This window comes from Myripristis murdjan, chromosome 9 (assembly GCF_902150065.1).
Source record: "Myripristis murdjan chromosome 9, fMyrMur1.1, whole genome shotgun sequence".
NCBI classification, from domain to species: domain Eukaryota; kingdom Metazoa; phylum Chordata; class Actinopteri; order Holocentriformes; family Holocentridae; genus Myripristis; species Myripristis murdjan.
The window spans coordinates 25,844,318-25,858,133 of NC_043988.1; the positions used below are offsets into that span (position 1 = coordinate 25,844,318).

At 43.2% G+C, this 13,816-nt stretch overlaps 1 protein-coding gene across 1 annotated transcript in view; it reads left to right on the top strand.

The window, feature by feature from the left end:
- The window catches only part of LOC115364974 (rho guanine nucleotide exchange factor 28-like), a 43,132-nt gene that overhangs the window by 4,427 nt on the left and 24,889 nt on the right, over positions 1-13,816 (top strand). The window contains exons 5-9 of the mRNA XM_030059686.1: positions 1,151-1,334; positions 2,402-2,603; positions 4,035-4,110; positions 6,609-6,655; positions 7,569-7,641. Coding sequence (XP_029915546.1) covers positions 1,151-1,334; positions 2,402-2,603; positions 4,035-4,110; positions 6,609-6,655; positions 7,569-7,641 — 582 coding nt within the window. The remainder of the gene's footprint in view (positions 1-1,150; positions 1,335-2,401; positions 2,604-4,034; positions 4,111-6,608; positions 6,656-7,568; positions 7,642-13,816) is intronic.

Sequence of the window (13,816 nt, forward strand, 5' to 3'; positions counted from 1 at the left end):
GTTATAATGTTCTATATCTGGGTAGGCTGCAGTTTTGAGAAACGGAGCATCAGAGTTTTGACGTCCCAGCTGGAAAAACAGTTAGTGAAACGTATCCGTACGGCTCAGCAAGGCCTGGACTCCCATGACACTTTGAATACAAAATATCAAAACCATCAGACTAGTTTTACGAAGCCCCTAACAGCAATAGAAACATATAATTCTGTAATGTAATGATGCTAATAATAAAATTACAGAAGCTATCCAAGTAAAATAAGCCGAGATTGAATAGGTTTAGGACACAATGTCTTTTCAAACATACTGTACATGGTGCTTATTAGAGAAACCAGGCTATGGGCGGTAGGACTGCCTGGTTAGTAGAGTAAAAACAGAGTAAAAACAGGCTCACGTGTGCATTAACTGCTGGCCAATCCCATATCTTCAGGTTGCATGTCAGTCTTGTCCAAAAAACAGATGGGATCCATAATAGTCTTAACCTACATCAGCTCTGAGAAGGAGTGGCTGAAAGTGGATTCTGACTTGTGATTGAAAATGATATATTTTAAATAAGTAACCTAATGCATTAAAAAAAAACAAACACCACACACGCATAAAGTAAGATTCCAACATTATGAATATGTGATTAACTCAGTTTTGATGAAAGAAAATTCACAGCTGCGTAATCCCAACGTCAAGACCTCCTTGACTCTCGTCGTTTTGATGCTGGCCAGTTATCTGAACGTGGAGCTTGTTGGACCGCCCTGAGTGGCAGACTCAGGAATAACAACCTGTCACTAGTTTGTTGAAAGGCTTTTATTGCGTTAAAGTGGGTCAGTGGAGCAGAGGTATTCAGTGCCGTGCCAGAAGAAAAAAGAAAATGGGGACGAGAGTAGAAAAATTGGGACCGATCAGTCAATGTTATTGAGGTTAATTATCAAGAGGAAGCAGTTATTAAGACAGGATTCTGTACACGTTAATATCCTGCTTTGATTTTTCTCATATTTCCCCACTCTTTCCTTTGGCTTGTTTTCCCTCCTCCTGCTACAAATCTCATTTCCCTTCAGATCCCACCGTATGCTTCTGTGCAGTTATATTTTTAACATATCTATCCTCTGCATGAATACTCTCTCTCTGTCCCTCTCTCTCTTTCTCTCTGTCTCTCTGCCTGCAGAGTGCAGTTCCCGGGAGTCTCCCCTCCACCTGGCGGTGCGGTGGGGTTTGTGTCGGCTGGCCGAGCTGCTGCTCTGCCAGCCGGGAGGTCTGATGGCTGTCAGTCTGCCAAATGAGGAGGGGGTCACGCCACTGCAGCTGGCACGAGAAACAGGCAACACGGAGCTCCTGGAGCTGCTCACACAGTACGATACATACAGACCAGTGGTTCAAAGTGCAGTCCGGGCATCTCCAGAGGTCCTTAACGGGCCTCAAGGGGGCGCTCACTGAATTAAGTTGTAATTTCACTATAGCTTAATTCACTACAAACTGCAATACAAAAAATATGACAGTTTATTTTAACATGATGTTTTAATCTCACCACTTGAAATCTATTTGTCAGTGTTCAAGTCTGCCATCTATTTATTTATTTCTATATTTACACAGTTTGCATTTGCACATTATATTGCACATTAATAAACATTTCAACTGCAGTCCCCAGGCAGGTGTATTGAGAGCTACAAAGCACACATAAAATACATTAAAACAAGAACAGTGATACATACAGCAGAGCACACTTAATGAAAACACATAAAACCATCTAAACAATTTCATAACTAGAACCAATTTTTTTCCTGTATCAGGGTTGCGAAGGTAAAATCACTTCAAATGAAGGCCTGCAGCTGAATAAAAGTCAACTTGATGGAGACTGTAATAGTTCCCTTCAAGGGGAGACGCTGACAAGAAATACTGTTATGTTTGAACATTTTGCCTACAGTATGAAACTTTAACACTTGCAACAAATAGGAAAAAATGTCCTTCTCTAACAAAGAAAACAACCCAGTTTTATGATAGCTACGATCCCAGATAATTTGCATTCTTCAGATTTCTCAAATGCTGTAAACATACTATAAGAATTACATTTTAGGTGAAATCATAAACTTTTAAACACCTGTTAGTGTTACCTGTCAAACTCAGGAATGTTTTGTGTCAAACCAGTTGGGCTCAATTTAGGATCCATAAATCTCGGGCAGGGCTTCACAGGCCTCTATTTACTTGAACTGCAAAATGACGAGGCCATCATCTACATGAATGACAGCAGTTTTACGGAGAGAAGTTGCAGCTTTACAATGGATAAATATATTTGTAGAGCTTCTGTTTTATCAATATATCATCTCCTAAAATGTTTTGTCCTCCAACACACGGTAATAATAAAAGCCTAAGTCTGTGTTTTGTGTTTTTATTTTGAACCAACCCACCTGCCGTACTGCAGCCCGCCCAACCCCCTGGCCACGCCCCCTGCAGGCTTGTCCCAGGTGTGGGCAGACCGGTCCCGCTTGCTGAGGTTCTGTCACGACACAGAGAACCTGACGCTGACCGTCCGAAAAAACCTGAGGTGGAGCTCAGAGCAGAGCCGGCACGCCGACATCCAGCTGCTCAGAGACAGGCTCAGAGATGACGACTTCATCAGAGAGGTCAGTGAGGATGATGATGATGATGCTTATAATGTTGGTAACAGAGGTGACGATGGTGATGATGATGATGATACTTGAGCTATTTTATCATAGGCTACATCAGAGCTCACCTGATGAAGGCCCCCGGTGAACAGAGGGGTCGAAAACATCATGTACTTTAACATGTAGCCTATAATAAAATAAAATAGTTCAGTTTTTTTTTTACTGTGAGTAAGAGTGGCGCCTCTTTTGTCTAAGGTCTGCTGTCCACCTCAGGCTGCACCTTCTCACAACCAGTTGAAGCGCTGTTTTTTCCTTCCTCTAATACAGCCTGTAATGTTGATCTTTTTTTTAAAATTTTCTGAGTCGTGATTTCAGTCAAACTAAAAATAACCACTTTGTTGACTATAATTATCATCTGTCCATTATGATCTGCCATTAACCAGACCTTTCTCAATTGTGTTTTTTTTTTTTCTTGTGGATGTAAGAAAAAAAATGACCAAATTGAGAATGCTATATGTATTTCTGATTTTTCTCTGAATAATTTGAGGCAGTGCTCTTGGCATTAAATTGCCCATAGTTGGTATAGTACATTAAGGGAAATGAGAGGAAATAAACAAGGATGTGAGTTAAAAAGCTAGATTTCAGTGGTCATGCTCCTGCTACAGAAGTGAAAGTCTGGGATATTTCTCTCATTATTATTTAATATTGACAGCAACAACACTATGACTATAGTACTGCACATTTACTGTAACTGCTACTACTATATCCAGATTGCTGCATTTCTTTTTCTGCTACTATTCTTGCTGCTATTACAGCTTTTACTGCTGCAACAACTGTTTATTCTACTAGTAATGATATTAATAAAATACAGTATTTTTCATTTTTTTGTCATAAAGCTGGAGTCTTTTTGAGAATGTGACACTAGGCAGCTAATGCACATCCTTGCATACTCGGTCACTTACACCTTAACCATATAGTGTGTGCTGTCTCAGAGTAAGTTACAGCCAAGCTGCATCATGGCTGGATTCTCATAGGATACGATGAAGAAAAGTAGAGAGAAGAACCAAATTCTGATGAGTTTCCTTAATCTTAGACATCTGAAAGACATTACAAGAAGTGGATGCCCCTAGAAAAGCAGTTGTGTACCTGTTTGTCTGATGTACCTGAACATAGATAGATAGATAGATAGATTCCTTTACTGCACAGGGTTAATTAAAAATAGCTAAAATTGAAAGAGCTGAACTAAACAAAACCATTCAAGCTGCCAAATATATAAGTAAAATATATACACCACACTTATCTGCTGTAACCTGTAAAACAAGATATAAAACATTTGTCATTGTGTTATGTCACATCTAAAGAAATACATATAGAGCCCAAATATCAATCAGTCAGATGTTTATGAATCCCTCTGTATTTCCTCGCCTAAGAATTCCCTCTCTCCCTCAGATCAAAGCACTCAGGAGGGAACGGACAGAGACCATCCTAGGAAAAGAAGAGCTGGTGGATGATCCGACAGAGAACGGTATCATATTATATATACATCATACATATCTGTTTGCTTTGGGTGGATCTGGATGGCTCGGCTTTACTAAAACATCAAGTCTCCACTTCTCTGTTTTATGCAGCAATGTCTGTCTTTTTCAATCTATTAGTTCATGCAGAGAAAGATACAAGATGGCTAGATACAATGGACTGGATCAGGATCCAGTGTTTATGGGAAATGACTGCCCTCCAGTGGACTTTTTTCTTACTGCAAGTCTGTGAAACCCTCTGGAAGATATCATGAAAAAAAAAATCCCCATGGGGAGATTAGGTCACTACAGCAGACAATAATAATACAACAAAGGATACAACAAGCACACAACAAAGAAAAAGGCAATAAAAAATAAAACATAGTGAAAGAGGGACACATAAAGCTACACAAATGACTGTTGCAATACTCGAACATTTAATTAGAAACGTATGAATCAAAGTATGAAAATGTATAGATTGCAACATTAAGAGGGAAGTAGAAATGCAAACAAACTGAGACAAGAATGTAATGCAAACTTTTTACAACACAGTCATTTACTGAATTTATGAATGCAATTTTGGCAGTATGCAATAAAATAAACAGAAAAAAATATATGTACATCAAATGTGTGTATAAAAAATATCAGTATGCGTTCAATCAGCAAAAGACAGCAAAAAGAGAGAATATGTAGGAAAGTAATACATACCATACATGTACCATACATGCAGGATATGAAAACTTGTGCTCATATTTAAATACACTGATCTACAGAGGGTCATGCATGTACAGGAAATGTTTAAATGTGCATCAAATGTATCAGATGTATTGACATTTTAATGCACATATTCGAAAATGATGCATTATTTGCTGTCACTTGATTATGATACCATGTGACCAGGAAAATGACAGTGTACACAGGCCCAGTACATTTTGTTTTCATTTTCATTAACATGAAATATCTAGTAGCTGGTGTATATACAGAAAAAATGGTGTACAGAGATATCTGCCTGTATATACATGTATGTGCCTATATGTAGGATAAGATGAACCTGAGAACTGGGCACAAAATTGCCTTGAAAGAATACAAAAACAAAGACAGGATGATTGCATGGAAAAACGATATCTGCTAAGATGAGCATGATGATCATCTGCCAAAAAAAGGGCTGCAACTGCACAAAATCAGTGTTAAGAAACCGAAATAGAAAAAGAAGAAAGCAAATGTTTCAGTACATCAGACCATCTTTAGTGCTTACTTTCTTTTTGGTTACGTCACCCTGGTTTGTTTACTTGTTACACTTGTTTTTCTGCACATCATGATGTCAGTCTCCATAGATATTGCTGCTCTGTTCAATCGCAATGTCTTTTATTCCTTCATGGATTTTTTTTTTTTTTGTGTGTGTGTGTGTGTGTAGATTGTGGTCTGTGGGTTTCTCTCATACAGGTCCTGTTTTCTCAACCAGTGCACTCAGAGTGGTACTGTGTGAGTGCAGTGTCAGCCCTTTGCCTCATTTGTTCTTATACGTAAGAAACGGTGCAAGCAAAGGTCATGTAGATTAGTCTGGAGGATACGATGTGAAATGTAACCCAGGATAGTTAGCAATGAGCAGTGCAGGCACTCCACTCCAGCACCCTCGGGTTAGTTAAAAGACCTTTAAAAGTGTCTGAAAGTCCGAAAGCACACACATGCACATGCATTCGCACACAGAGACATTCATACACAGCGATGGTTTCTCAAATGAATGCTGCGGCTTGAGTTATCGGCTCAGCAGTCATTCAGATTCTCTTTGAAGATGACCACAGATTGAAAGATGTCCTCAGACTCTTTCAGTGCCACCGCCTGTCTCTCCCAGAGGGCGAGGCGGTATGTTAAAGCTTGTTTCTCTCTCTCAGTCTCTCTTCTCTCCCTGGGTTGCAACATAAGAGCCAGCTGGCATCAGTCGACCAGTCTACCACTGAATGAGCATGTTTCATGGTATCATGCTGAGGCACAGAAAGACCTTTGTCAGACTATAGCCCTCCATGTAGTCGTTGAGCGTTTCCCTATACTCTACATCCTCCCTGCTTTTAGTCCTCGCTCTTTCTTCTGGATTCACTCTCACTTTTTTCCCCCCTCCCAACCTTTATCCTTTATGGGTCGCTACCACTTCCTTCTCCAGCATTTCCTGTCTTATTTTTTTACATGACCCCAGACTGCGAATCACGCCACCCAAATACTAATTTGTGCATGTCGCTGCTTTGTTTTCTGGTGGGCGATCGTACACCGTGTCCTTTGATCTGGGAGACACGCGGTAGTTAAATGAAAATGGAGATCAAGGCCGCACAGCAAAGAGCCCCCGAGGTTATGAAAAGAAAACAAAACTGGGACCTCATTTAATCGACATCAGAGATACATAAAGCATGTGGTCCATAGAGGATGCATCGTTAAAAACTATGACAAACATCTGTGCATACTTGACTCACTTTTGAAGTTTTATGGCCAACATTGAGTATGTTTTCTCTCCTTCCAGCGCTGTATCCTGATATCAATGGAGGTCACACAGCTGCAGATGAAAATGTGAGTATTTTATTAAAAGACAAGAATGGATTTTTTCATGTTAATCCACGCAGACAGCAGAGAGCCAAACAACTCCACTGTGAAGCGTTTTGTGACTCTGCCATAAATAAACTTTATTTATTTGCTAAAATGCAGCAAATGCAATACTTCTTACTCATACAGTGAGACTTGTGTTAAATAAATCAGCTACACCTGACAGGATTTTTTTAAAAAAACAACAACTTTGAACTTCATCAGTCTGTCAAAGTTATGTCATTTTGTCTAACATGAACACTTTCCTATTATTCCTTAAAGAATTGATTTGAATTATTTTGTGCCATCACCTATTTTGCAACAGCAGGTATCATTTTTTTCAAACACCGGACACCATTTTCCCGGAAAAAAAACGGCACTTTTCGTCTCCATTCCATATCCATAAACATTTGCCTCACCCACTGGCACACCTCAGACCTCTGTGTTAACATTTTGGCCAGAACGGGGCATTGAGTTCTCCCTCCCTCGCTGCCCCTCAATGCTCCATATTGTTTCACTCTCATTGTTTAGGTGTTGGATTGGGCACCTGGCACACATCGCTGAATAGTAGACTTTGTTAGTGGTGGTGCGTGTATTGGTGTTTTGGGAGGTGTGGCGCACGCACATGAATCTGGTCATCCTCTAGCAGCTGGTTTATGTGGTACAGATGGTTAGCTAATTGATCTCTCTCTGTCCCGCTCTCACACACACATAGGCACACACCAAGGCACTTCCCAAACACTCATGTTTTTGTACTTAATCCCACTCCCCCCTTTTTTTCCTTTTTTCTTTTTTTTTTTTTTTTGTTTTCATGGCATGTTTGTAGCATGATGAAAAGCCCCACTGTGGAAACGTGCGTGCTATTTGGTGAAAGGTCCCCTGTTTCAATGTCTCCACTCAGGACTACGAGGAGCCGCTGATGTTCTGCCTGAATGAGGAGGACGAAGAGGACGATCCATCGCAGGCTGCTTCTGGTAAGGGATAATTTGACTTTTGACTTTCTCATACACATCCCGGATCAAAATAGCAGCTTTTTTTTTAAGTCGTTAATTTTAGAAACTGCAGCGCCTCGGCTAATGCAGATCATGTTTTGTGCAGACTGAAATCGATCGTTGTTGTTTTAGGTGGTGTTTCAGTCATAGGAAGTTATCCAAATAGCTTCCAGTCAGTTGGTGCAGGAAACATTTTCTTTCCTGAACGGTACGTGGAACTCAACTCCAATCCTCGAATATGACTGTCTGCCATCCCCACCGACTACAGGATCACATTTCAGCCCCCTGGCTTGTCTTGCCCCCTCTCTCTCCCTCTCTCTCTGCAGTTTTTGGAGTCTTGTCGCTCTGTGTTTACAATGATTGTAGTGCAGAAAAAGGCCTTTTTATCAGCCACATGCAGAGAATAGTCTAGTGTGTAACCGAGAGTCAGCTTAGGCCATCCTGCCAGCAGTGAAAGGCGAACAAGAAGGGATCCTAATTTGGTGGCTTCATTTTGATCTAGGTTAGCCACTGTGGATGGGGAAGGATTTGAGAGTGGGAACATCCTGCGGGTTAATGATTGGCTGGTATGGCAGCAGAGCAGACTGATGCCTCAGTGTAAGAATGCTGTGGTCACGAGCTGATGGTTCAGCCTTTATAACACTTGGCATTGAACATCTACAATTTTAACATCCTGCGGCTGGTATTGTTTTTCACGCTATATGGTTAAGCCATTTCATTCTCGGTGTATGCGTGCACGTGTGTGTGTGTGTGTGTGTGTGTGTGTGTGCATATGTGTTTGCTGGCTGCTTGGGAATTTTAACATTCTCTCTGTATTCTTTGAAAACGTCTGTCTGCGACCTCGATCAGCCTGTCAGACACCTTGTCTGGTTAGCAAGAATAACAGTGGTCACTTGAGTGCTGTTTTTTTCCCCTCCTGTTTCCCCTCAACACAACGTCATGTTCGAACGCAAGCCCTCGGACTGAAAGTGACTCAGGTTTTATGCATGCCGTTCTGACGGGATTACACTGGTTATTTTACCCTTGAGGAATTTCAATACTTCATTAGACATTCCAAAGCTGTCAGGCGTTTCGTTACAAGCGACCCCCCCTGGATTTTTATAAACAAGTGCAGGATGTTTTGTGATTCCAGCCCATTTTTTTTTTATCACTTTCAGTATGGCCACTTGGCTTCTGTTAATTCGTCACCGAGTAGACAAACACAAGTCCTGTGGCCAGAGCTTCAGTGAGGGATGAGGAATCTTGAGTGTAGCTGTCATGTTCCCCCTGTCTTCTTGATGTCAGCTGACGTACTCTCTCTCTCTCTCTCTCTTACTCTTTCCCTTTCCCCACCTTTGCCCTCCTGATGCCCCCACATTTCAAACACCCCACCCAAAAACACACACACACACTCACCCAAATACATACAAACACACACACACACACACACACAGACTCCTATACCCTGTCCCTCTACCACCACCCTCCTCCTGTCAGCATTTTAATGTGAGTTTAGTGAACAAACAGCAAAGGCCACTCCATCCTGAGGGGCTCTGCTCTCCACAGCTGAAGAAAGGAGTTCCCTGTGTGTGTTTTCATGTGTGTGTGTGTGTGTGTGTGTGTGTGTGTGTGTGTGTGTGTGTGTGTGTGTGTGTGTGTGTGTGTGTGTGTGTGTGTGTGTGCCTGTGTGTTTGAGGGGGGGGGGCAGTGCAGTGGAGACCAGAGCTCTGAAGGGGGCAAAGGGGTATAGGATAGGAAAAAGGGGGTGTTTGGGCTGAATGGGGGTTGCCAGGGCTTTGCTGAATGCAGTTTTCCAGCAGCTTGTTGAGATCCCCGGGGAGAGCCGAGTGGAGGGAGTGTGAGAATGGAGGAGCTGTGGAGCTTGTTTGCATGTGTGTTTATGTGTGTGTCTGACAGAGAGAGAGAGTTTGGTGGAATTTTATGATATGGATAGTGCGGTTCAGCGACAAAAAAAAAACATTAATAAGGGTCTGTGATTCTAGCTAAAGGATCCAACAAGACAAAAGGGGAAAAAAAGGATTAAACCTCGCATAGACCACACAAAGCCAGCATTAATGTTCACCAGTACAGTGCCAGCACCACCCCTTCCCCTTACACACACTCATACACATCCACACACACACACACACACACCGAACCTACTTTAACTCTCGTTCCAGTGCACCTCTTTTGCACGTTTTGCCAGTTTGTGCACACAACAGCATTCCCTTCTCATCCTCTCTCCCCTCTCTCTATCGCATTCTTTCATTTATATGCATTCATAAAACACAGTTTTGGCCTTTTTCCACAGCGCCGTTGCCTGGATTGTCTCTTAAACTGCTTCTCTGTCCCATTCAATTCCTCAACTCCACAACCTCCAGCCAATTGTACTTGTATTCCCACTGCAAATGGAGCACTGTACTCCCGCAAGAGGAAGAAGAAAAAAAAAGACGTGGAAAAGCGAAGAAGAAAACAGCGGCAGCTCTCACTGCTGTCTCCATGGTGAGGCTGCTGACCTGGCAGCCTGCCCCCCCTCCTCTTTCCCCTGCGTTCCCCCAAGTCTCAGCCTGGCTTTGACATGCTAAAATAGAGAGAGACAGGGAGAGAGAGAGAGAGAGAGGAGAGTGAATGGGGAAGGGATCTCTTCAAAGTGTTCTATGGACGTGGCATTATGCATATGAGTGTTCGGTGTGAATGGCTTGTCCCTGGGAGTGTTTGGAGTGTGTGTCTCCACAGGCTGACATATCTCCGAGACAATCATGAACCTGTGAAGTTAATGATTTCTTCTGTGTCTGCTCGCCTCTGCGGCGTGCTGGACTCCAGAGCAGAGCGCTCCGTCTGCCCTCATCATGTTTGTCTTTGCTGTAGGTTCTGAAGTCACTCCTATGTTTGACTTCATGTCTCTCTCCCTCCTTCTCTTTCTCTCTCCTTCAGTCACTCTTTCCGGCCGTCAATACCCCCTCCTCCCCTCCCTTTTTTCTCCTGTCAGCATGTGTTGATCTCTCTCTCCCTCTCCACTCTGTGTGGTGGTTCACTGTCTGAGATATAGATAGAGAGAGAGAGAGAGGGCGAAAGTGAGAGCTGGCACAGATTTAAGAAGAGTACAAGTAAAGAGAGGGGAGGGCAGAGGAGAAAACACAGGAAAATGACAAGAGAGAAAGAGAGAGGGAGTTAGGCAGAGGACAGAGAGGAGTGGACACGGAAAGGTCCTAGTTTTGCTGTAGAGTTGCTTCGGAGCAGTGTGGCTGCAAGGGAGGGGGAGGGGGGAAGGGGAGGATTTTAGGGGGAGGGGTAGTTGGGGTTGACGGGGGGAACATGCTGGCTCACTCCTGAAGTGTCAGTGTGTCTCCAGTGGGGCTCTGGAAAAAGGAGAGCGAATGCTGCTGCCGCCGCCGCCGCTGCTGCTGCTGCTGCTGCTGCTGCTACTCCACACAGTCTGCTCAGCCGCTAGGAAATGGATGTAAATTGAGGCGCTCTCCGTTTCTTTATTCATCGCAAACACCTTGAGCTGTTTGGGCGAAGATTTCTTGAAGGAAACAAGGCATGGATTCTGACTCTGACTCTCCTTTCAACTACTCCTGGCCTTCTTTTCCCAAGATGAGGATACGCAGGAAGACAGGGAAAAAAGGTAACATGGTGGAACAGTGATTGATGGGTTGATATGTGCAGGAATCTGATGTTATCGACTCATGCAAATCAGCGTTTTTGCCTCCATTTTCACATTGTTTCCTGGTTATGCAGGGGGGGACGGTAAATGTTCATGGAGTCACTTTTCATTTGACAGTCAAGCATCCCTGGAAAACTGACATGTCAACTGTTCATGCAAAAGTAGTGCTTCCCTGCACCCTAATTATGCTGTAGTTTTTGGCAGATATTAGATGGAGGTGTTTTGATGGCTGTTTGCTTGCAGATTAACAGAAAAACCATGCCTTTTTTCACTCATACACCTCTCATATTCACATGGTTATTTGCATTTTAAAATAGCAGCAACAGTATCATTACATATGTTACATATATTATATTTAGATGGTATTGTCACAAACCCAGTGGAGTGAACTTCCACCTTAGAAGTGCTGGACAAAATACCTCAGACTGCCCCCCTTGCAGACATGTTTAACCATCCACTCTGGAACAATAAAGTCATAATTAGCCTGTTCCCATTATCCATGCTTACTCATGGGCCTCCAGTGCAGCACTGGGTCAGTCCGAGTGAGGTAACTACGTTTGCAAATCGTGACCTGATATCTGACTGTACACTGGAAAATGCCAGATGTCCACTCCATTTGCCCACTTATTGAGCAGCTCGGCGCTCTTGACATCTTGAGAGCTCGCAGTTGTGTACATGAATGAAACCCGCTGAGTTGACGTGCCTTTTTGTGACTGCTGGGCTTCTTCGCGTAAGACTGGCTTCATGTTTTCACCCAGACATGCGATGGTCATGATCAGCTTTTGTTGTGCAACTGTTTGAATCTGTCATTGAAATGTCATTGGCCCCAGAGTGCTGTGTTCACCACTTCATGTTGTCAATTCATGATTAACTTAACCAAACTCCCCTAATTGACACCGGCAGACAAAGTTGGTTGTTTAATCGTTGGTCATTGGAGAGCAGGCACTAAATTAAATGCATGAAATGGTACAAAATCCAATCGCAGGAGTTAAACATCGCATGTGTGTGAGAGTGTGTCTGAGAGTGTGTGTTTGTTGGAGACAGCGAGAAAGAGAGAGACACACACACACACACAGAGAGCGAGATCAAGTTACTGCCATGTCTGTGTCATGGCTCGACTCCAGTCGTCTTTTCCTCATCTTTCACCATAAACTTTAAGCAAATTATCCACATGATTGCTTCTTAATTGTGACTGACATTACCACAAATATTTTTACACATTGTCTCTGCTATTCACTTGGAGAGCAGAACCCACTGTACATAAATGTTTTACAGTAACAGAATGTGCATTTTTGAGGTGGCGGTTTTGAGAGCGCCCACTTTGCAAGTGTAGCTGAAGTCCGTCGCCTGTAGTGTAACAATCCACCTGTGAGGTTAAGTGTGATTTCAGGTGTACCAGGCCATAGTTTATTTCTTCACTCCGAGGACAGATCGCTGTGTGTTCTGGATTTACCTCTTCCTGGATCCCTCTGGCTGGGTGACGCACTGAAATGTAAACACAATGTGAGCACATGATGTGATGCTTGGACCAGGTTGTTAGGCCGCAGGTGTCATAACTCAACTTGGGTTTGTGGATCTTGGTGGACAATTGTTTTAACGATTTAAGCTGCCCTCCAGAGCATTTTGGTCAAATAATTACCTCTCCACTTTTATACGGCAGTAACACCCTCTATTGTGATTCTTTTTCTCCTTTTTTAGGCAAAGGCTTGTTATTTCACTCGGCCTCTAATTTCTCCCAGCTCTCTCCGAAGTGACATTTGTTTAGCGTGGCACTTAACGCACAACTTACATCATAAAAAGCAGTGACAGCGTGAACAAATAAGCCTCTTCAACTCATAATAAATAAGCCTCGGTGTTTGTTACGGTTAACAATTACGATCTTGTGTTTATCTTAACTATGTTTTCCTCACAATTTAAGCGCGCCTGCAGCTCCCAAACAGAGAGGACCTTGAGAAAGAGTCCTTGTGACAGCCCTGCTTTTCCACGCCTCCCCACCCCCCTCCACCCTGCCTTCCACGATCTCTCTTTCTCTCTCTCTCTCTCTCTCTTTCTCCCTCTCTCTCTCCCAGGGGTGTGTGCAGGTTGAAGGGTCACCCTCTGTGTTTAACTGCCCCGCACTGGAAACCTGGCACTGACTGCTGTCTTTGTCTGGGTCTCTGTGGAGCCCCCTCTCTCTCTCTCTCTCTCACTCTCTCTCTCTGTGCTGCTGCCACTGCTGCTATCTTCCAGGCAGCGCTACTGTATAGGCCTGGCTCTCACTCAGGGACGTGCTCTGAATATCACATCCAGTCTACCTTTTCTCCGAGCGAAAATCCTACACAAACAATCCTGCACACTGCGCTGCATTCCTCAACACTCGCTTTGAAACGGGAACCTCAGGACGGCACTTCGGTCACGGCGATAAGAGAACTTCCCCTGGCAGATGGATTGATTCTGGTCAGCTCTAACTTGTCAGTAATATGAACTGCCTGCCCCTCTGTTATTCTCCCAGTTAACTAATGTTAAACACAG